At 52.7% G+C, this 22,923-nt stretch overlaps 3 protein-coding genes across 9 annotated transcripts; 2 read left to right on the top strand and 1 right to left on the bottom strand.

Moving 5' to 3' along the window:
* The first annotated feature begins 5 nt into the window (after positions 1–5).
* Positions 6–5,726, top strand: Ccdc137 (coiled-coil domain containing 137). Of its 3 annotated transcripts, XM_052196730.1 has the most exons (8): positions 6–210; positions 551–684; positions 1,318–1,540; positions 3,023–3,105; positions 3,313–3,392; positions 3,568–3,723; positions 5,007–5,070; positions 5,208–5,726. In XM_052196730.1, exons 1-7 carry the CDS (start codon positions 77–79, stop codon positions 5,058–5,060), a joined length of 864 nt encoding a protein of 287 aa, XP_052052690.1. In that variant the 5' UTR covers positions 6–76; the 3' UTR covers positions 5,061–5,070; positions 5,208–5,726. The 3 variants fall into 3 exon arrangements, with proteins under 3 accessions (XP_052052690.1, XP_052052689.1, XP_052052688.1); XM_052196729.1 differs by lacking the exon at positions 5,208–5,726 and having other exon boundaries at positions 7–210; positions 5,007–5,102; XM_052196728.1 differs by lacking the exon at positions 5,208–5,726 and having other exon boundaries at positions 7–210; positions 3,568–5,102.
* A 434-nt stretch (positions 5,727–6,160) lies between these two features.
* Arl16 (ADP ribosylation factor like GTPase 16) lies at positions 6,161–8,671 on the bottom strand. Of its 2 annotated transcripts, none has more exons than XM_052196733.1 (5): positions 8,548–8,671; positions 8,367–8,425; positions 7,870–7,983; positions 7,227–7,312; positions 6,161–7,054 (listed from the first exon to the last, which is right to left on the bottom strand). In XM_052196733.1, exons 1-5 carry the CDS (start codon positions 8,606–8,608, stop codon positions 6,883–6,885), a joined length of 492 nt encoding a protein of 163 aa, XP_052052693.1. In that variant the 5' UTR covers positions 8,609–8,671; the 3' UTR covers positions 6,161–6,882. The 2 variants fall into 2 exon arrangements, with proteins under 2 accessions (XP_052052693.1, XP_052052692.1); XM_052196732.1 differs by having other exon boundaries at positions 6,162–7,054; positions 7,227–7,342; positions 8,548–8,670.
* A 159-nt stretch (positions 8,672–8,830) lies between these two features.
* Hgs (hepatocyte growth factor-regulated tyrosine kinase substrate) lies at positions 8,831–22,325 on the top strand. 4 transcript variants are annotated; one of them, XM_052196725.1, is made up of 22 exons: positions 8,831–8,949; positions 10,218–10,302; positions 10,776–10,851; positions 11,198–11,290; positions 12,489–12,612; positions 13,604–13,656; positions 15,083–15,151; positions 15,774–15,898; positions 17,506–17,584; positions 17,674–17,772; positions 17,908–18,003; positions 18,711–18,749; positions 18,830–18,973; positions 19,056–19,115; positions 19,474–19,681; positions 19,976–20,148; positions 20,222–20,362; positions 20,441–20,615; positions 20,876–21,009; positions 21,099–21,218; positions 21,370–21,456; positions 21,730–22,325. In XM_052196725.1, exons 1-22 carry the CDS (start codon positions 8,913–8,915, stop codon positions 21,838–21,840), a joined length of 2,328 nt encoding a protein of 775 aa, XP_052052685.1. In that variant the 5' UTR covers positions 8,831–8,912; the 3' UTR covers positions 21,841–22,325. The 4 variants fall into 4 exon arrangements, with proteins under 4 accessions (XP_052052685.1, XP_052052683.1, XP_052052684.1 ...); XM_052196723.1 differs by having other exon boundaries at positions 21,304–21,456; XM_052196724.1 differs by having other exon boundaries at positions 19,471–19,681.
* Positions 22,326–22,923: the final 598 nt, after the last annotated feature.

The following is a 22,923-nucleotide window of genomic DNA, read 5'->3' as shown; positions in this document are numbered from 1 at the left end:
AGCGGAAGTGGTGCTCACAGGCCGGGTCTTGTAAGAGGGCGGAAAGAGCTTCGTGCGGGACGCTCCTAGGGTAGTAATGGCGAGGCCTGGGCGCGTAGCGCGGGCGACCGCGCGGCCGGCCGGTCTTGGAGGCTCGGGCCAGCCGCAGGCGCGGCGGCAGCAGCAGTCTCAGGGACAGCAGCGCTCGCCCTCGCGGCCGGGACAGCGCAGGTGGGTGCCATCCCCGGGAGAGGACCCGGCTGGGAACTTTTCTACGTCCCTCTGCCCAGGCCCACGCTCAGCCATGTGTTGAATGAACGGAGGTGAGTGTCTCAAGTTCCTCGTGAGCCACGTTCCGGGCATGAGGTCAGGAGTGCCAGCCTCCCTGGGCTCTAGAGCGCCTTTTGCCTCAGCGTGCTGAGAAAATCCACTTCAGGGCAGCGTGGGTCGAGGGCAAGGAGAAGACCGTGTATTCACGGCTCCTGAGCCGTATCTTTACAAGCTTAATTCTTACTATGGTTCTGGTTAGGCTATGTGTGGGAAGGGTCACACTTCTGGGTTTTCTTTCCAGCAAAGAAAAGAAGAAAGTGAATTGCAAGCCTAAGAACCAGGGTGAGCAAGAAATCCCCTTCCGGCTCCGAGAGATTATGAGGAGCCGACAGGAGATGAAAAAGACGCTCAGTAACAAGAAGAGGAAAAAGGAGGGTATGTAGTGCCCTTGCTGTGTGCCCCAGGGCTTTGTCTGCACCCTTTAGTCGCCCAACTACTTACAGGCGTTTGAGGCACGGAGAATACACCTGGACCAGGTAATTTTATGTGCATTGCGGTTTACCTGTAGGCATGCCTGTGTGAATGCGTCAGATCTCGAAGTTACAGACAGTTGTGAGCTGCCATGTGGTTGCTAGGATTTGAACCTGGGTCCTTTGGAAGAGCAGTCAGTGCTCTCGACTGTGGAGCCATCTCTCTCCGGTTCTTAGTACATGGTCTCTCCAGCCACACTGGTGTGTTTTGGGTTTTTCTGATAGGTTGTTTCTAGGTGGCCCTACCGGCCCACCTCCCGATTGCTGGGGTTATGGGTGTGTGCTGTCATGTTTGGCGTTGCTCTGGTCTCTTTGTTCATCTGTGTGGCGGTGGATATCTTTGACAGGAGCCAGTAGGTCAGGAGATCACATCTGGGGCGCCTCTGAACTGAATATTTTAGCTTTCTCTTGTCATTTAGCCTGGCCCGCCTCCCCTCTTGTGGCTATGTGAGGGAAATGGCCGAGGGCTGCTTACCTGTCACCAACCACTTTGTCCTGGGCTTCCTCTACACCTATGCTGGGTGTCCTTTCTCCTCAGCCCAGGTGGCTTTCAAGAAGACATTGGAAAAGGAAGCAAAGGGAGAGGAGCCAGACATCGCTGTCCCCAAGTTCAAGCAAAGGAAGGGGGAGTCGGATGTGGCCTACATTCAGCGCATGGAGCAGGAGGCCCAGCACGTGCTGTTCCTCAGCAAGAACCAGCCCACTCGGCAGCCAGAGGTGCAGGCAGCTCCTAAGAAGGAGAAGTCTGAGCGGAAGAAAGCGTGAGTTGGGTCCGCCCCTTCCTCCATGCGAGGCTGTGGGTTCTGGTGATTGTGCTCTCTGTCAGTCAGCCTTGTCTGTTCCAGCTGACGACTCAGGAGAATCGTGAGCTCAAGCCATGGTGAGAACAGCTTCTCAACATGGGATGCTGGAGCCCAGTCAGTCAGTACTCCACAGGCCATGCTTGCTTCCGTTTTGTTTAGTTTGTTCCTCTGGAGACCACACTACAGGGTCTAAGAACTAGAAGGGGCAGTTGTCTGCCGTGGAGCCACTGCTGTAGGAAAGTGGAGAAAGATTAATGTGGTGGGTGCCACAGAATTTGCAAGGGTGTTAGGGCGTAATATCCTCCAGGGAATAACCCTGTGGGGTGACTCATGCGGGGCTGACAGGCAGCCTGCTGCCTGCACTGGGGTTGGGTTGTTGTTGCTGTTCCTCTTGGTCTGAAGGAGATTTGAGTTTGTGCTGTTTGTGCAAGCTCTGTGCCTTCTTGGCCTGATGTCCTTGACTATGAAGAGGAGATGATGTCGCTTTCATGATGCTCAGATGTGTATGTGTGTGTCCTGTCGTTCATGGGGATGGGGTCCCCACCATGAGCTTGGCTTCCCCCTATCTGCTCGGTCACTTCCTTCTGCTCAGGCCACTCCTGGCTTCGGTGCAGATAGAGAGGTAGTTTTGTCAGAAAGAAAAAAACTATGTGTGTAGGTACATGTGTATGTCAAAAAGAAAATGTATTATATGTGTATGTGTGTGTGTACACACACACACACACACACACATATAAAGAACTTGCAGGAAGAATCGGTCCGTGCTTTCGTTGCAAGGCTGAGGATGGAGCCCTGCCATGAGTTCAGGCCAGACAGGTCTCAAACAAACAGAAAAGGATGACCACAAATTCTTACCCATTGTTTCTGGTCACTAGTACAAAAACATATTTCTTTCCTAGTCTCTCAAAAGGTGTGATGAGCTTGCCTTCTTTTTTTCTTTTTCTTTTTCTTATTCTTTTTGATTTTTGAGACAGGGTTTCTCTGTGTAGCCTTGGCTATCCTGGAACTCACTCTGTAGACCAGGCTGGCCTTGAACTCAGAAATATGTCTGTCTCCCAAGTACTGAGATTAAAGGCATACGCATGAGATTGCCTTCTGCTCCATCCTAGTGCTATGGTCACAGGAGCCAAAGCCCAGCCAGTCACAGTGGTCTCTAGACGCTCACAGAGAGGTGTGGTGTGTCACTCACGATGCTCCGCAGGCGCTCCAACGCATTCTCATACCTGATACCCAGGATGTGGTGCATCACCCCAGGCGGATAGCCCACAGTTCCCACGGTGTGGTCATGCCTGGTCCAAGCTACTCAGCTGCATCCTCGCCATCCTTCCCTGGGGTTGAAAAACCCTGACTGGGGTCCCTTGGCGAGCCTGTTGGATGCAGAGCGTGGGTCTAAAATGGACCAAGAGCTTAGCAATGTGGAAAACATGTGCTTTTCCCCAGGTTCCAGAAGCGACGACTTGAAAAGGCCCAGAAGAAAAGGGAAGCAAGAGCAGTGGACAGATTGGAGCAGGAGCTACTGAAAGGTAGCTCTTTCCGTGGCAGGCACGGATGCTGTGGTCCCCACAGGGCTGGGCCTGGGCTTCCCACTGTACCTCTGGGTGGTCCCTGTGGACCCCCAGGCTCGCCACCACTAGTAGGCCAGTGGGTGAGTGGGTTCCGAAGCCTTCAAGAAAGGGAGGGTGGGTGGATGGGTCAGAAACAACACGGGCTTCTGGTCACTGTTTCTCCAGATACGGTGAGGTTTGGAGAAGTTGTGCTGCAGCCCCCAGAGCTGACAGTGCAGCCCAGAAGGAGCACATGCAGAGATGCGGTACGTGGGGTCTGGGAATGCAGGGAGGGCATGCTCTGCAGGGTCTTCCCTTGCTGGGGAGCAAAGTCCTGGCCAGGACCTTCTTAAGGAGCTCTTAGCTGCTGGGGCAGCCAGAACCCTTTGCCCCCATCCTTTCCAGCTGAGTTTGTGCTACAGCCTTCCCTCTCTTCCTCAGCCTGGCAAGAAATCACTAATGCTGAAGACGCTGTTGGGCTATGGTGGTGCGCCTCCTGCTCCAGCCACCTCTCTGGCCCGCCAGCGCATCCTGGGGGAAGAGCGGGAACGGGCTGTGCAGGCTTACAGAGCCCTGAAGAAGCTGCATCGACAGGAAGTGAGTCCTGCACAGCCGCCAGGCGGCTCTTCCCAGAGGCAGGTCCAGGCTTGTCTGTGATGCAGAGACCAAGGGGTCCGATCCCCTGGAAACTGATCTGGGAGTTGCTAGACCTGGGAAAAGGAAAGGCCAGGCCACAGATGTTCATTCCCAAGAGGAAGCTTTCAGTTTGGATGGGTGCTTTTCCTTCCTCTGAGGATTGTCCTTATAAGAGTGACCACCACTGTATCCCATCTCATACAGGGCAAGTCCCCCCAACACGTGCCTGAGACACAGCTGGGAGGGCTGGTATTTTCCCTGAGCCTAAGTTCATTCTGAAATAAGTCTCTGCTGAGACAAGCCAGGACTACTGTAGAATGACTCAATCCCTTAATCCAGCCAGTTACTGAAGCTGCTAGTGTGGGTCAGCCTGTTGTTTGAAGGGGTTCCCGTGGGTTCACTGCAACCATTGGAAGGCAGGGACAAGCAGGTTAGTGGGCTAGCGGAAGAGCAGATCTACCAGGGGCAAGGCGGGGCTGGCAGTCACCGCCTTTTTTTAATTTGCCTGCAGAGTTCTGTACAAATGACCACAACTTTCAACCCACGTTTAGTTTGGATAGAGACGGGGTTTCAGTGCTGAATGAGTGCCTTGAGGTATACACATGGAACCAGGTTTCAGCAGTTGACAGAGCAGAGTATTTATACCAAGATGGTAGAGGCAAAAAGAAGTCAGAGTTCAAAGCCAGTCTTTTTTTTTTTTTTTTTTTTTTTTTGGTTTTTTGGATTTGGTTTTTTTCCAGACAGGGTTTCTCTGTGTAGCCCTGGCTGTCGTCAAACTCAGAAATCTGCCTGCCTCTGCCTCCCAGAGTGCTGGGATTACAGGCGTGCGCCACTAAAGCCCGGCTCAAAGCCAGTCTTGAAGTAAATGTGAGGCCTGGGTGAATAGGTTAGCAGTGTCTCTAAAACCCTTACTGGCCCTCAAAAGTGCTAAGCCTGGACCCTGCTGGGGAAGCCCAGTCCTCTAGCAGACCTAAGAGCTTCCCTTCAGCAAAGCTGAGCCTGGAGCCCAAGTGGGGTGGTTTTAGTCCCTCTTCCAAATGTGCATTTTCCAGAGTGAAGTTTATTAAAGTTTTTCTCTCTGACATGTTCACTCACAGCCCCAGTCAGCATGTCACTGTGACAGAATGAGCCAGTGTGCCCATATACACCCCACAGTAGCAAGGGCCAGAGTAGGGTACATCAGAACTAGGGCCAGGGCCTGGGATCCACTGTTACCAGATGGTGTGGGCTTTTGTGTTCTTTAGAAACAATGTATCCATGATTCTGAAGCACAGCTGGTCAACTGTGAGCTGCATTAAAGGATTCTGGGTAATTACCTTTTAAAGAGCCCATGCCTTTAAGGGTAATGTGTGCTTGCCTCACCTTTCTGTAATTCAGGGGTTATCTTCTGAGTGCTTTTTCCCAAATTACCCCAACTGAAAAGATGCTTTCTTGCTATGCTTAAGGCTTCTCAGATTGACCTTGGCCGTAGTGCTGTGTGGAGCCACCTGCCCAGGCCTCCCCACTACCCTCACTTCTGGTTCGGAAGATGTGGCAGCTATTGTTCCCTGCCCACTCCAAGGTCAGGTCTGGTCTCTGCTCCCATCTTGAGTCCTGACCCTCAGCACTCTAAATATTGGCAGGTAGGCTGGAGCATTACATCATTACCAAATCGGTGCTGAACGTTGACACACATTAGGTACATATGTGTGTAAAGGTCTTCATGGTGTAAAGGGCAGGGTACACAATGGCTTCCCCAGCCCTCCCTGCTTTGTCCTGGTTGAAAATCAGGCACCTTGATCTCACTACCTGGCTGTGAGTTTTTCTCTACAGGTTTGAGCACAGATTGGGAAAGATTATCACACTGATATCAACAAGCTATCCCAGTAGAATGTTATCATCTCCAGTGTGCCTTCTCTTACCCACTTGTGGGAACTCATACACACCTGTACATATGCGCATTAAAAGCTTATTAAGCAAATGCATCAATGGGAACATTGTTTCTGCTGAGGTCACACACACTCCTCTGACCCCCTGAGATCCTCCTGCCTCTGCCTTCCAAGTGCTGGGATTAGAGAAATGTTCTACCACACCTGTCCGACACTACCACCACCACCCCCAATCCTTATGAGAAGCTCAACTCCTGAGGTTAAAGTGATCCTGACGCCTTTGTCCCTTGAGTAGCTTCAGCCACAGGCATGTGCCACCACCTTTTGCCTGCTTTTTGTCATTTGAGACAATTCTATTCTCTTAAGATTTATGTATATGAGTGCTGTATCTGCATACCAAAAGAGTGCATCAGATATCTCACTAGAGTAGCCACCATGTAGTTGCTGGGAGTTCAACTCAGGACCTCTGGAAGAGCAGACAGCTCTCAAATACTGAGCCATCTTTCTAGGCCAAGACACAATACAATTACTTTTAAATTTTTTTTTTTAATTTTATGTATATAAGCACACTGTAGCAGAAGAGGGCATGGGATCCTATTACACAGATGGTTGTTAACCACCATGTGGTTGCTGGGATTTTAACTCAGGACCTCTGGAAGAGCAGTCAGTGCTCTTAACATTGAGCCACCTCTCCAGCTCCTCACAATTTTTTTTAAAAAGATTTATTTATTGTTATATGTAAGTATACTCTAGCTGTCTTCAGACACCCCAGAAGAGGTTGTCAGATCCCATTACAGATGGTTGTGAGCCACCATGTGGTTGCTGGGATTTGAACTCAGGACCTTCAGAACAACAGTCAGTGTTCTTAACTGCTGAGCCATCTCACCAGCCCTCCTCACAATTCTTATTAACTTCATTAACTTTCTATTCTTTTTTTCTGGGCAACATGGTCAGGATATCTGGAACTCAAGGACAGAGCCTATACTGCAAACATGCCTTTGGCTTCGTGCAGTCCAAAGCCCTCAGCAGGCCCAGTTTCAGAGTCCAGCAGACATGAAGACACCTGTGGTCTGTGCTCTGTCTTGGGACCATTGTTCAAAAACGCGACCCGTGTTTGTGTGTGCTTGTTCACCTGTCACTGTTCAGACCCATCAGGATACACTGGGTGGCCTGCTGCAATCAAACACCTCAGGCTCTTAGGTATTTGTCTCCTAGGCACTAGGAGGGCCAGCCATACTTCTCCATCCTTCAGTCAACTGCTGTGCCTGTGTTGATTCTGGAGCCAGAGCAACACTGTTGCCAAGCCAGTGCCATTCTTGGCACTTATTTCGACTGTGGTGATGTTCTGCTTGGCACAAGCAATGATGTCTGGAAGCCTGATCAATGACTTTATTTCCTCCATGGTCATGTAACAGGGTAGGTCACTGTAGTTGAAGAAGCACTTCATCAAAGTGGAGCCCGCGGCAAGTTGCCCTACCCTCAGCTGCACCTCCCCCGCAGACCCCCAAGGTCTTGGCTGGGCTCAAATAGAGCAAGCAACCCCTTGGGATACCCTGCCCTTCATCCCCCCCCCCCCCCCAGCCCTTAGACCCATACATTTTATTGAAGAGTATGAGGACCGAGGCTTTTGCAAGTTCTTCTGCAGAAAGGAGGCCCAAGAGCTGCATGCAGGACGCAGAGAGCTGGGTGGGGTTAGAGGCATCCATCATGAACTAGGGAAAAAGGGAAAGCATGCTACAGAAGACAATGCCCCACCTGGGCATCTCACAAGAGCACGCAGACAACTTAAGTTGATTTAATGATGCTAGAGTTTGAACCTAGGACTTCAGGTGTAGCTAGGCAAGCACTCTCCTGAGTTGTGTGTCCAGCTCCAGAGTAGCTTTTAATCAACAGGTTTTGGAAAGAGCCAAGGGGGAGTTGTACAAGGACGACTATCACTGGTGTCTTTAAATAAATGTGGTCATCAGCTCTCCAGCCCAGAATTTGGTGTTCCCTTCCTTCTATGGATAGATAGAACCAACCAGAGGGATGTAAAAATGTTGGGCATGTCCAGGCATTGAGGCATAGAACAGTGGCTTCAACAAGCCTCCTAAAGCCTGAGCCCTGCTCTGGAAATCTGACCAATGCACAGTCATCAACAGCCCTCCAAACCCGATCCCATACAAAGCAGGGCCGATGCTTGATGGTTCAGGGAGTCATACAAAACTGCCCTCAAAAAAGGCTTGAAGTATTAACCCACCAAGAGCGAATGGCAGTTTCCATAGTAACTGGACCAGATGGGGCTCATGCATCCCCCGAGCTCTCGGATGGTGATCTTCCTGTGGGCCACAATGTCTGTAAGGTTGGTGCCCACCTACGGAAAAAAACCACAATGCACAGAAACCAATGCAAGCGGTGTGCTGTTGTGAACTTCTGGATGGCAGCTCTGCAATGAGGGAGCTAAACATCCACAGCCTTTCGGCAGAGCCACCAAGAAAAGACTCCAGACCAACCTCAATCAGAGAGATGGACCCTGAGAGTGACAACGGAATGAGTCTCTCGGGATGGGAGAGAAAGGTGCCCACGGGAAGGCGGGCTTCGGGTTCTCCGCACTCAGAAGTCCACTGGAGGGAGTTCCTCTGCCAAAGACCGTATCCAACCCACTGGCCACAGGCTTCCATTAGGAGAGGCCTGAGGCGCTTCGCAAGCCTCAAAGGTAACCCATGTAGGTCAGACCCGAGAGGGGCGGACACCTACCGTGGGCCGCGTGGGCGGAGGCTCTCCCAGGTCGCCTTTGCCATCTCCGGAGCTCAGCTGTACCGGCGGTCAAGGGCCTGAGCGTGGCAGAGGGCGGAGTTCCCGCGCAGAGCAACCCCGGTGTGCTCCCTCCCCGCCCTGCCTGGGAGCCCCCTCCTGCCCACTCGGCGCGGAAGGATATTCTGAAGGCGTTTCACCAGCAGGGTCTTCCCGACGCCCGCAGCCCCCAGCAGGAGACACATCCCTTCCTGGTCAACGCGCTTGTACTTCGAGGTACCACGCCGTGAGGCCCGCCTCCGCTTAGCTTTCATTGGATAGCCCTCTCGTCCAGGCTGTTCATTGGTTAGTCTATGGACTGAGCGATCCAATGAGCGCTCCAATGAGAGTCAGTGTGCAAGCGGGAGGCTGGCCTTGGAGCAGGACTCGGGGCGGCGCGGAGACGTTGCGCGTGCGCGGGCAGAAAAAGAAAGACGGAAGCGGAAGTTGGGGGGCGCGTCAGCTCCGAAAGAGGGAGCGCCTGCAGCGTCGGTCCGGAGTGGGGTCGCCATGGGGCGAGGCAGCGGCTCCTTCGAGCGTCTCCTAGGTAACGCGTCCGCCCATCAGCTCGAAGTCAGCTCTCTCGCGCACCGGTCAGATGCCGCCTCCGTAGGTCTCCGGAGAGCGGTCTGGCCACCTAGACCGGCCGTCGGCCTCCGGGGAGCCCTGCACGGTTCCCGGGCCTCGGGTGTGGCCGCCCGGGCTGTGCACTGAGTCGGGGGGGTTCCAGTGAGGAATGCTCTTTGGGAGTCCGCGATGGACCTCTCTTCCTCCGGGTCCGACGGTGCTGAACCGATTGGGCCAAAGTCCTGAGTCATGAAGTGCATGACTCAGATCTTAGCTTCATGCGGGTCTCAGACCCCAATACCTTGTCGAAGGGTGGAACTGATACTGCCTTCCTTAACCCTTTAGAGTGCTTCCTAGGACCTCAGTCAGCCTTGAGCTCTGGTAGTGCCTCGGGGTTTGGGAAGATATTTTTTTTTTCTCATTGTCGAAGGTGCTTGTTGATTCTGTCTGAGGTTTCTGGACAAGTGTAAATTTTAGGAGGGAAAAATGAGTTTGACATGCATGCATCATTCCCTCAATGAAAGTGTCGTGTCCAGGAGCAGGCCCCATCCTAGGCTGCGCATTTGCTTTTTTTCTGAGCTAAGGTTTTCAAAGGGGATCTTAGATGATGTAACGTTTACCTTAGTCTCATATGCTGGGAGTCTCAGCACCTCAAGAATGAATCCACTAACTTGTTGAATCAGTAAGGAAGATGGCATATCTTGGGATAGCTCACTTTTGTAAGAGGTGATCAGTGTGAAGAGGTGTTGGCTGGGGGCTAGTTTCACTCCCTCCATGACATGACATGGAGAAGCCATCCCTTGTCTCCCTGGAGCTTGCTAAGGACCCCGTTCCATTACCACAGCTAAGAGGGAAAGTAAATGACAGACTTGTGAGTGATGGGACTCTGAGGGTCAGGTGACCTGTCCAGAAGCAGCCGTGTGTTTTGGAGTGCTCAGCAAGCTGTGACCAGGGCATTCACTACCTCCTACTTTATCTTTAAAGGAGATACAAGTAGCACCTGTCTCATAAGGGTCTGTGGGAATTGAGTGAATTCGGAGCTTAAGGTGACAGCTGATAGGGAACAGCCAAATTTCTACATCATTTGCTTCGTGCATGGGAGGATGCCATTTCTGTGGTCATCAGTGTACTTTAAGAGGTTTCCCAGTTTGGTTTGACTGTCTAGAATGAGGGAAATGGTTGACTTTTGGGGAGCCACCTTAGAAATGTGGCACAGTGGACCCTTTGAATGACATCTCTTTCCTTTAGACAAAGCCACCAGCCAGCTTCTATTGGAGACAGACTGGGAATCCATTCTACAGATCTGCGACCTGATCCGTCAGGGGGACACACAGTAAGTGGGGAGCGCCACCCCTCTTCTAAGATTAAATTGGCAGCATGAGTTTTTTTTGTTTTTAATCCAGACTGTTTTGATATCTTGGGACAATTAAAACTGTACAGTTTGGAGACACTTAGTCTTACTGAATTTCCTTGGAGGTCTGAAGGGCTAAAATTGTGGTTGGCATATACTTCAGTTGGTAGAGTATATGCCTAGCATGTATTAAACCCTGAGTTTCATGCTCAACACAGTATAACCCAGGTATGACAGTACTGCCTGTAATCCCAGTATTTGGGGAGAGAAGACAGAAGGATAGGAAGTCCAAGGTCTTCCATTTGAGTCCAGCCTGGGCTACAAAAACCCCTGTCTTAATACATAAAGAAATATGGCGGAGGGTTTTCCTAACCTTACCAAGACGTTTCCCATCCTTTTCTCTTTCTGCTGTTACTAAACCCCACCAACCCCCCTCCCTTTTCCCCCCTTTTCAGAGCAAAATATGCTGTAAACGCCATCAAGAAGAAGGTCAATGATAAGAACCCACATGTGGCCTTGTATGCTCTGGAGGTAACTGGAACACTGTTGCAGTTGTTTCTGTCTTCCGCTGTCAGGCCTCCACATAGCACCCAGTGGAGTCCTACAGTGCTATGGTTATGAGCACGGCCACTGAGCCTGACCGCTCTCATGGGAACAGGGGAGGGAACAAGAATACTGCTACCCTTCTAGCTATAGTCCACATGCCCCGGGCGGGATGGCAGAAATCTTTGACCGTAGGACGTTATCAGGGCCTGCATCCTGTCTGAGCCGCTGGTTGGAGTTTCTAACAAGTTGGGTGGGTTCAAAGCCTGTCTTCCAGTAGGAGGGGCCCTGCCCTGAACACAAGCTGGGCCTTTCTCTTCCTTGGGGTTTTCAGGTGATGGAGTCTGTGGTAAAGAACTGTGGTCAGACAGTCCATGATGAAGTGGCCAACAAGCAGACCATGGAAGAACTGAAGGAGCTACTGAAGGTAGGCAGGCGCCATGGGAGTTGTGAGAGGAGGTAGACTAGACTCGGGCATAGTGCCTCCTCTTCTGCTTGTGGGCCAGCTACAGCAGGCGGAGCAGTGGGTGTGTTAGAGGAGGTGAGGGTAAGAATGAGTGGTCATTTACTGTGAGTCTAGTGTAGGCCCTGGGAGAGACGCCTCAAGGCTCGTGTTGTCTCTGCAGGATGAGAAAGACACTTCTTTTGGGACTGCGGAAGGCTTCCAAGAACTAGGGCGTGCAGCTGAGCTTTTAAGGGCAGTAGGTTACATGCCTGTGGGCACAGATGGCTGTGGAGTCTACAAGTGAGCAGAAAGCTTGGAGAAGATGTTTGGAGTAACACATTTAGGGGTGGGGAGAGATCTGAGCAGAGAGGTCCAAGTTTAGGTGCATCTGTGACAGAGTCAAGAGGCAAAGTGATTGAGCAAGGAGCCGCCCCAGGGAGAGTGGACTTCACACCCTTCCGCAGAGGAGGAAAGGCTCTCTGGATCCATGTGAGATTATCCTCAGAACCACCTAAAGGATTGTCGTGTGCTGGATTGGGCAAAGCGATGCTGTTCCCCATTTCACAGGACCCAGCATCAGGGTTTATTCTCACAGGAAGCCCCAACTCATGCTACCCAGAACCTGTCTCAGGCACTGAGCTGTGAGCTCGGCCCTTCACACTTGAGTCCATGGCCAGTATGTTGCAAGGTCCTAGCTGGAAAAGAGCAGTGTTAGGAGCCCTCCCTGCTGTTGTTTTGGCATGCAGTCTCCCCCTGTGCTGCAGGTGCACCAGGCTGTTTTGCTCCTCTACTGAGGGAACCCTTAGAGGGAAACGCAAATCCCAGTATAAACACCCCTGTATCCCTCCTTGAAACTGCTTCGTCCCATGTCACCCCATCATGTGTCACAGCCTCCCTGAGAGAGAGTGCCGAGCATGACGCTCACAGGGCCTGAGCCACTGTGGAGAAACATCTGAAGAGGCTATCTCCCTGCCTCTCAGAGGACAGCTGGAGGGAGATCTGTAGTATCTGTATCCTCAGACCAAGGCAATGCTTCACGGTCCTGTCTCTCTAATGCCTTTTGGAGAGTTTAGTTGTGGACCCCAGAGAACTGTGTTACTGGCCAGGATCCCCTGGGCAATTGGTCTTGCTAGACACCCCGCGTCTCCTCAGTCCTCCCCACTTTTTTCCTGCTCCACAGAGGCAAGTGGAAGTTAATGTTCGGAACAAGATCTTGTACCTGATCCAGGCCTGGGCACATGCCTTCCGGAATGAACCCAAGTACAAGGTGGTACAGGACACGTACCAGATCATGAAGGTAGAAGGTAAGGTAGAACAGCCACAGGTTTGTCTCTCTAGCAGCTGAACTAGATAATCTCCATGGTACAGGGCAAAGGAGGGTGGACTGGTCCTCCCCGAGTGATTGGGAGTGAGGAGGTGGTGTTCCCGAAACCTTAGAGGGCTCCATGGAGGGTGGTCAGGCTCTGACAAGGCCTTGCATCCCACACATCTACCCCACGGGGAGGCAGTAAACACTGCCATCTAGACATAAGCACATTTCAGGGTGTTACGCTTCCTGGGGGCAGCACAGGCTGAGCAGACAGGGAAGACCTCACACGTCAGTACGGTGGATTCTAGTTCTGAACAGGAAGACCAAGCCCAGGGCCTTGACACCCTTTTAATTTTGTTTTGTTGAAATGGTGTGGATGCTGTGCTGGCAGCACATGTTCATGGACCTTGTGTGTGCTTGGTGCCCTGGGAGGTTGGGAGAGTGTTGGTTCTCTTGGGACTAGGACTACAGACATTTGTGAGCCCCTGTTTGTGTGCTGGAGATCAAATGGGTTGGTTGGAAGGAACAGTCAGTACTTACCCACTGAGCTGTCTCTCCAACTCTGCCTTGGCCCCTTTACTCCAGTTCAGACCCTGGGGTCGGGGTGCACTGGCCCTGCTGCAAGGCTGGAAGACTGGCTCATTCCAGAGGAGAGCAAAACCAGAATACTGTCGCTGTGTGTGACACACACTGACAGTGTTCTTCCGAAGTCAGTGGCAGGTTTTCCGCCAGGCCAGGGAGGCAGAGGGTCTTTTGTGACGCCCCTGTGTACATTTCTTGAGATGTAGTAGCCCTGAGAGCTGGTGGGGGTTAAAGAGGGGATCATGGATTAGGAAGTTCTGCTGATACCTGGATGGGCTTGGGTCTCAGAGAACTCTGGGTATCCTTGCCTAATCCTGCCAGTTTTATCTGATGAGTCAGACATCAGGGGTCAGAAGTGGTGACTAGGGAGGCACCCAGTAGTGACTGTCACCTTCTCTTCCCAGGACATGTCTTCCCTGAATTTAAGGAAAGTGATGCCATGTTTGCTGCTGAAAGAGTGAGTCCAGGGCCAGCCGGTGCTGACTGGAGGAGCTCTGGGGAGGGGGAGAGAGGAGGGAGGCCTGGGACCCTTTCTTGTTTGGGGAGGGATGGCTCATGCCTTCAACCTCAGCATCACAGAAGAGGATTGCCATGAGCTCCTGAGCTAAGTATGTAAGGAGACCCTGACTCAGGAAGACGAGGGGAAACCTGGGGGTGTGGCTCATTGTAAAGCTTTTGCGCGCCATATGCACAGTACTCAGTAAAGCAAACAACAAAGCCAGCAGTTAGAACAGCAGCAGTTAACCCCAGGTCAAGTTCAGAAGTGGTTATGGTGCCTGTGGGTGTAGCACTTGGTTCATCTGACTAAAGCAGGTATGGTGGGGGCACACTCTGGCACGTACATGGCTCTCTAGCACTGGTATTTTAATAGGTAAATAAACAAATAAGTAAATAAAGCAAGCCAAGTGGTGGTGCATTCCTTTAATCCTAGCCCTCCGCAGACAGAGACAGATCTGTCTTCTAGGCCAGCCTGTCTAAAAGTGAAGTCATAGACTGCCAGGACTATACAGAAAAACCCTGTCTTGAATCCTTTCCCTGACCCCCCCCCCCCCCAAAAAAAAAAAAGAGAAAAGAAAGGAATGAATTTGTTTATTTGTTTGGGATGGATTTTTGGTTTTTTTTGTTTGTTTAGTTGGTCAATTTTTTGTTGTTTTTGTTTTTTGTTTTTGGAGATGGGTTTCTCTGTATTGCCCTGGCTGTCCTGGAACTCACTCTGTAGACCAGGCTGGCCTCTCAGAAATCCACCTGCCTCTGTCTCCCAAGTGCTGGGATTACAGGCTTGCACCACTACTAGCTAACCAGGCTAGCTGGTTAATTTTTATTTGTTTTCTTGATACAAGGTTTCTCTGTATAGCCCTGGCTATCCTGAAACTTGCTCTATAGACCAGGCTCACAGAGATCCCCCTGCCTCCTCCTCCCCAAACCCCAGTGCTGGGATTTAAGGCTTGCGCTACCACACCCAGAGTAAATTTCTTCACACAGTTCTAAAACTAGGCTAGTTGCAATGGTGTACACCTTTTTAAAGATCCCAGAATCTCAGGGGCAGAGGCAGGCAGATCTCTGTGACCTTAAACCAGCCTGGGCTACACAGTGAGCTGCAGGAAAGCCAGTGCTACACAGGTGCTAAACCTTGTCTCCAAAACCCACATGCTCAAAATTGGCAAGTGTCGGGATTCTACCTTTGACAAGAAGTCTCTCTGGAGGAGGTTCTTCTTTTATAGCAACCCTGGACCCTGTGGCTTAGGTCACAGAATTCCATGGTCTTGGCATAGGGACTCTAGTCACATGAGGACCTTCTCTGGGGACCTTTCCTATTTGGGACATTGGGTAAGTTCGTTTGCGAGCACTTGGGACAGAAATGTGATCATGACTGTTGTCCCCAGGCCCCTGACTGGGTGGATGCTGAGGAATGCCATCGGTGCAGAGTACAGTTTGGGGTGGTGACCCGCAAGGTGAGTATCCCCCAGAGACTCTGTTCAGTTCCATGCCCTGCCATGACAAAAAGCGGTGTTCCTTTGTGTGGTCCTGTGTCTCTGCTCTAACCTGATGGCTTTGGAAGCACACCCAGCTCAGGACTCTGTGCTGATCAGTATGGAAAGCAAGGTCTGCCTAATGGGCAGGGCCCAGCCTCACCTGGACGTCCGGATGTCCCAGGCTCAGGCCGAGTCCAGGTCACTCGGGCTTTCTCTAGGATTGGTGCAAACTTCTTTCTAGGTCTGGCCACTGGTCCCTATAGCTTCCCATCCCATTTTCCGCCTGACAGTTGTGGATGTGGGGCCTGCAGGGAGGGTCTGAGCAACACCACCAGGAGTCACTGGACATTTAGGCACCCTCGGTTCCTCAGAACCAGCACTGGTTTTCTTTTGTTTATTTTTAATTCCTTTCTTTTCCTCCAAACGGTTGCTGAAATTGAGTTTCCTGCAGTCCCCATCTCTCTGCAAGTCCCCCATCTCTCTCTCTGCTTGTCCTTGTCCCCATCCCTGCTCTTGTTCATAGCGCTGGCCACGGCAGCTGGCTGGCGTGCAGGCAGGGTCATCATGGCCGCTGTCCTGGACCTGTTGCTCTGTCTCACAGCACCACTGCCGAGCATGCGGGCAGATCTTCTGTGGCAAGTGCTCCTCCAAGTGCTCCACCATCCCCAAGTTTGGCATCGAGAAGGAAGTGCGCGTGTGCGAGCCCTGCTATGAGCAGCTGAACAAGTGAGTGTCCCGTTCCATGGGACTGGGTGATGCTTCAGGACGATAGCTTCCAGGGCTCCTAAAGTGTTCTCAGGAGGGTTAGGGGCCAGCGACTGCATCTATACAGGAAGCCCAGCACCCCAAGCTCTGGAACAGGGTGGGCAGAGTGTCATGGCTGCACAGTAGCTGAGACTGACCTGGGCTGGTCACTGGCTTGGACTTCTTTTGTTTAGATAGGCTCTTTCTTGGACTTGAATCTCCTGACTTAGCCTTCCAAATTCTGGGACTTCAGACCTGGTCCACACATTCTTATTTTGGACTGGAAATGAAGTTTACAAGCCGAGTATAGTCGCCTTTAATCTCAGCACCTTTAATCTCAGCACGTGAGAGGCAGAGGCAGGTGAGGTGGATCTCTGAGTTCAAGGCCAGCCTGGTCTACAAATCGAGTCCAGGACAGTCAGGGCTACACTGAAACCCTGTCTCTAAAAAGCAAGTGTAGTGCAAAGATGAGTGTTTAATTGTGAACTTGAGAACATGTCTGCAAGCCCTTCTCTTGGATTTCTCCACTGTGGCTTGTGTTCCTGGGAGTGTATGTGTCCACATGAATTTGTGTTCTAGTTTAAATTCTCAAAATTTGTTGGGAAAGCCGAGTATGGTGGCGCACGCCTGGAATCCCAGCACTTGGGAGGCAGAGGCAAGCGGATTTCTGAGTTCGAAGCCAGCCTGGTCTACAGAGTGAGTTCCACGACAGCCAGGACTACACAAACCCTGTCTTGAAAAACAAAAAAACAAACAAAAAAAAAAACAAACAAATAAAAAATTGGTTGGGAACTGGGGTAGGCAGAATAGTTGGATTTGGCCAGCAGTGCCGTGGTTAGAGTGCGTTTGTTTCCTTTAGAAAAGAGCACGTTTGAGTTGAAATCCTAACTATGCTTTATATGTGTGGCCCGCAGCCCTGTGCTGTGGAGAAATCTCTGTTCTAGATGAGCCCTGGCCTGCCTGGGCCTTACTGGCTATGATGGTTTGTATATGCTTGGCCCAGGAAGTGGCACTATTGGGAGGTGTAGCCCTGTTGGAGTAGGTGTGCCACTGTGGGTGTGGGCTTCGAGACCCTCACCCTAGCTGCCTGGAAGTCAGTCTTCTGCTAGCAGCCTTCAGATGAACAGCTAGAGCTCTCAGCTCCTGCACCATGCCTGCCTGGATGCTGCCATGCTCCCACTTTGATGATAGTGGACTGATCCTCTGAATCCAGCCCCAATTAATGTTGTTCTTGTAAGAGTTGCCTTGGTCATGGTGTCTGTTCACAGCAGTAAAACTCTAAGACCTTTCTGGCACCTTCTGAGGGGAAGGCCCACTGCTGGTCATGGTAGGCGCAGTGGGCACGCTATAGAAAGGCCCTCGCTCAGCCAAGCCAGGAAAGGGACTCACTTGGGTCAAGTGACCTGCTCATGTCCTGCAGCTGGCTGAGGCACGAGGGTCCCTTCTGCCATTCTCTGGAGGGTGGGCGTGGAGCCACATGTCTGTGTGGCCTTCCATTTTTCCATTGTCAGTGTGGAGATGGCATGAGCAAATCCTGGGGGTGGCGTCAGTGCAAGGTGCTTACAGTGTTTGTCTTACTCTGCCTGCAGGAAGGCAGAAGGGAAGGCTGCCTCTACCACAGAGCTGCCCCCAGAGTACCTGACCAGCCCCCTGTCACAGCAGTCTCAGGTACAAGGTCCCTTCCAGTCCCGCCCTCGCCTTCCCACCTCTTCCCTGGGGCTCTTCTCACTCTTCCCTGTCTGCCTGTCTGTTCTCAGCTGCCCCCAAAGCGGGATGAAACAGCTCTGCAGGAAGAGGAGGAACTGCAGCTGGCTCTGGCCCTGTCACAGTCAGAGGCTGAGGAGAAAGAGAGGATGGTAAGCCATGGCCCCACCCCATGAGTTTCCCTGCTGAAAGAGGACTCTAGATGTGTGGCAGCAGAGGTATGCAGAGGTTCAGCTCCTTAGCCTGTGCCGCATGCACCTCTAATTCTGTTTCTTCTTCTGCCTCAGAGACAGAAGTCAACATATACAGCACATCCAAAGGCAGAGCCTACACCCTTGGCTTCATCTGCGCCCCCAGCTGGCGGCCTGTACTCCTCGCCCGTGGTGAGCCTTTTCCACCAAGCTGGCTTCTCCTTTTCCAGGGATTACCAACAGGGTCCTGTTGGCTCAGAGCTTTGTTGTGGTGTAATGAGGAAGCCAGGAATGGCATCCCCCTGCCAGGGAGATGAATCTCTCCCATACTTCCTTGCATAGCATATACTGAGTAATCCAGGCCTGGTATTGTGGGTATCCACCTCATCCTTAGTCCTGTGGAAAGGAAGTGAATATGTAGCAGATTTAGAATTTCACCTGGAGGCTCTGTAGAGCTCTCTAGAGTAGCCAGCCTCAGATGAGACCTGGACTGAGAAACAGCCCTGGCCTTGCTGCTAAAGGAAACCCTTCCTCCCTAGATTACAGCAGGGCTCACACTAGGACTTCATTAGAACTAAGCAATGTCCGTGTAGTGTTGGTGCCGTCCTAGGAATCAAGTTAGCCTCCCCAGTGTGGCCTTGTGCCTTTGTAAAGTAGAGTCTGGTGATCCATGGTGCTCTCGTAACCCAGGTTCTTAAGCTAGTGTTGCCAAAGGAAAGTGGATGCCTGCCACAATGGGTTTGCCAAGGGAAGGGCTGGCAGGGGCCAGACAGGGGCCATAGCTCTGGCCAGCCCTGGGACCTGCTGTCACCTGGTGCTGTCTGGGTCCCTGTGGAAAGATTGCTCGGATCACAGCACTTCATGCTGTGGCTCACCAGACTCCATGCTTTTCTCCCCAGAACTCATCAGCGCCTCTGGCAGAGGACATCGACCCTGAGGTAAGCAGTGGTCCCGGGTGCTGGCTCCCTGCTTCCTGGCCGCACAGTGCCTCCTCATCCACTCCTTCATTGCTTCGCAGCTTGCAAGATACCTCAACCGGAACTACTGGGAGAAGAGACAGGAAGAAGCTCGGAAGAGCCCCACACCCTCTGCTCCTGTGCCCCTGACGGAGCCGGCTGCCCAGCCTGGAGAAGGACATACAGCCCCCAGCAGCATGGGAGAGGTGAGGTTCCTCTGCACGCCTAAATGTCGGCTGAGGGTATGTGTGAACTGGGCCGAGACCTCTGACGGCCGATCCCTTCCAGGCTCCCCTTCCGGAGACAGACTCTCAGCCTGGAACGCCCTGCAGTGGCCCCTTCAGTGAGGTAAGGTGCGCCTCCTGTCCTGGTTGGGGGCTGTGGCAGAGTAATGAGTTGCCAGGCTCCAGCTGCTCTGTGGCCCCCAGTGTTCTGCAACGGCTCAGAGGAGGCTCTCCTCGAGGGTCCCTCAGCTACTGAGGTGTCTGCCAGTCACACCCAGTCATGGCTGGGGGAGAGCCTTGCTTGGTGCTTTATGTGCAGACCAGGCATGTCACGTGTCAAGCATGAAGGACTGGGTCATGTGTCCACGCCAGGCTCCGGACACAGTGGGCAGCGCCTGTCTGCCAGCCTGCCGCCTAAGCTTAAGGGCAGCCATCGCGTTGGCCCTGCTGTGGCACTCAGCTACCCACTCTGTCTCCAGCAGTACCAGAATGGGGAGTCAGAAGAGAGCCATGAGCAGTTCCTCAAGGCCCTGCAGAATGCCGTCAGCACTTTTGTCAACCGCATGAAGAGCAACCACATGCGGGGCCGCAGCATCACCAACGACTCGGCCGTGCTCTCGCTCTTCCAGTCCATCAACAGCATGCACCCACAGCTGCTGGAGCTGCTCAACCAGCTGGATGAGCGCAGGCGTAGGTGCCCGCCCGTGTGCCCACCCGTGTGCCCACCGTGTGCCTGTGCATCCTCCAAGGGTCATGCTAATGATCCCCTGGGGCCCTCGGACACCTAGGACTCTGTGCCCATACTCCATTGAACCTCTCGATTCCTCACCGAGTGCTCATGGGAGGTGGTCCTATTGGGGTGCCTGCTCTGTCCCTTTCTGTCTCCAGCCCCAGGGCAAGCAGCTCTGCCCAAGGAGAACAGAGGCCCATATCAGCTAGGCCCTCAGCCTGTGAGAGGGCTGAGCTATCCTGTTCTCTGCACAGTGTACTACGAGGGACTTCAGGACAAGCTGGCACAGATACGTGATGCCCGAGGGGCTCTGAGTGCCCTGCGTGAAGAGCACAGGGAGAAGCTGCGCCGGGCAGCTGAGGAGGCTGAGCGCCAGCGTCAGATCCAGCTGGCACAGAAGTTGGAGATCATGAGACAGAAGAAGCAGGTATGGCACCTGACCCAGAATGTGGACAGGGGAGGCCCAGGCTAGCCTGACCGCTGCCTCTCACTTGCTTCAGGAGTACCTGGAGGTGCAGAGACAGCTAGCTATCCAGCGCCTGCAGGAACAGGAGAAGGAACGGCAGATGCGCCTGGAGCAGCAGAAGCAGACTGTCCAGATGCGTGCCCAGATGCCTGCCTTCCCCTTGCCTTATGCCCAGGCAGGTGCTGTCCACCCCACCTTGCCCGTTACAGGCTAAAGACACCCTCTCTGACTGTCGGCTCTTTTTGGTCTCTAGCTCCAGGCTATGCCCACAGCTGGGGGTGTACTCTACCAGCCCTCAGGCCCAACCAGTTTTCCTGGCACCTTCAGCCCAGCAGGCTCAGTAGAGGGCTCTCCGATGCATGGCGTGTATATGAGCCAGGCAGCCCCAGCCACTGGCCCCTACCCCAGCATGCCTGGCACCACAGCAGGTAACCTTGCCAGTTTACAGAAGATAGAATAATATAAAGAATTTTCCAAATGTTCTAAGTAACTTTTTCTAGAATTGGTTTTTTTTTCTGTCCATATGAAAACACGTCTGTCTGTCTGTCTGTCTGTCTGTCTCTCTCTCTCTCTCTCTCTCTCACACACACACACACACACACACACACACACTGGCTTTTCAGGAGAGGGTGTTCTCTTCCTGCTCTTGTCATTTCTGTGCTGAGCCAGCTCATCTTTGTTGTCACAGATCCCAGCATGGTCAGCGCCTACATGTACCCAACAGGTGCCCCTGGGGCCCAGGCCGCCCCTCAGGCCCAGGCCGGGCCCACCACCAGCCCTGCCTACTCCTCCTACCAGCCCACTCCAACCCCAGGCTACCAGGTATGTGGGCAAAGTCTTTCCCTCCAATCTGCACCCAGCCCTCGCCTGTTCCTCATATGTTCCCTCACCTCACCACCTTCCTTCTATAGAATGTGGCTTCTCAGGCCCCACAGAGCCTCCCAGCCATCTCCCAGCCTCCACAGACCAGCAACATAGGCTACATGGGGAGCCAGCCAATGTCCATGGGCTACCAGCCATACAACATGCAGGTAAAGAGCACTAGTCTTTGCTGGGCATGGAGGGCTATCACAGACAGGTCCTCTCCTCCTGGCTCTCACTTCTGCTTTCTTCCAGCCAGGAGGGTCTGTTTCTGTCTGCTCACAGATTACTCAGTGTTGGGCTCCATCTTACTTCCCACAGAATCTCATGACCACCCTTCCAGGCCAGGATGCGTCTCTGCCAGCCCAGCAGCCCTACATGACAGGGCAGCAGCCCATGTACCAGCAGGTGAGCCCTCTCCCAGCCACTTGCCTTGGGACAGTTGGGCTTACTTTAATCCCTTGCACAAGGAGGTTTATACCCAGGGGCTTTTCTCAGCAGAAGGGATGATGACACATGCCAGTCAGTGCACCTATGTCCACATTTATCCATACTGCATAGGAGACCGGTTTACAGGGCCTCACTGTGCCTCCATTACCCGGTGCCAAGGTGAAGCTTGCTCTAAGCAAACGTTTTTGTCTGTGAAGAGGGGTGATGAGCCTATCTGCCCTTTCTCTCTAGATGGCACCCAGCACCGGCCCTCCCCAGCAGCAGCCCCCTGTGGCCCAGCCGGCACCTACACAGGGACCTCCAGCACAGGGCAGTGAGGCCCAGCTCATCTCCTTTGACTGACCTTGAGTCTGGCGCTCGCCATCCAGAGTAACACTACAGTTCACCAGAAACCACTTATATGTCTAACTAGCCATTTCCGCTCCTATTACTGCCCTGTAGTGTCCCTTCAGTGAGCAAGGAGTGGGCCTTCACCCTTGGCCCTCTTCCCTGGCCTCAGTGGTCTGGCTCCTGTCACTGGTTCCCTGCTTTGGTCCTGATGCAGTCTGACCTCCCCAGGACTGGGACTCTGCAGGGCAAGTAGGACCTTCTCTGTAGAGTGCCCAGTTGTGTTGGGACCTGCCACAGGTGACTGCTATGAAAATGTTTAGACTGCCCCAGAGTTTGATGTGAACTGTGTGGGGTCCAGGCCTGGCCCTGGTATCCAGAAGAACCATGTAGCTCCTGCACAGCGAGGGTAGACGCTTCAGGCATCTCTATTTCCCCTACTCCTTGGATGTCATCTCTCCAGTGCAGAACAGTGAAAATAAAATGTATTTCAAAACTCTCATGATTGTTTGTTCAGGCAGCAGGTTGTGTTGGACCAGCACTGTACACTGTACAGATGGCTGTGAGCCTTCATGTGGTGGCTGGGAATGGAATTTAGGACCTCTGCTCGCTCTGGTCAACCCCGCTTGCTCTGGTCGGCCCTGCTCGCTCAGTCCCTGGCTCACTCGAGCCCAAAGACTTATTATTATAAATAAGTACACTTCAGACACACGGGAAGAGGGCGTCTATGGATGGCTGTTAGCCACCATGTGGTTTGCTGGGATTTGAACTCCAGACCTTCAGAAGAGCAGTCAGTACTCTTAATCGCTGAGCCATCTCTCCAGCCCTGGACCAACACTTTAATAGTCTGCATTTGTTGTGGAGTTTGGTGGGTACTGGTTGAGAAGTCTTGGTCTTTTATCAGTCTCCTCCCTGATGGGGACTCTGCATTGACTCATCTGGTGCAGGATTTATCACCAGGCAGTTGGGAAAGGGTGCAAACGCGGGCTTTTGCAGCCCAACTGCCCTCAGGATTACCCATTGCTTAAGATTTTAGCTTTCAATATCTCGCCCTGTAAAATACCAGGACTTCTGGTGAGGACATTCAAATTTTGTCCT

Source organism: Apodemus sylvaticus, chromosome 10, assembly GCF_947179515.1.
Source record: "Apodemus sylvaticus chromosome 10, mApoSyl1.1, whole genome shotgun sequence".
In the NCBI taxonomy this organism is placed as follows: Eukaryota; Metazoa; Chordata; class Mammalia; order Rodentia; family Muridae; genus Apodemus; species Apodemus sylvaticus.
Note: the sequence above shows the minus strand (reverse complement) of the source record. Positions and strands in the feature narration are given on the sequence as shown.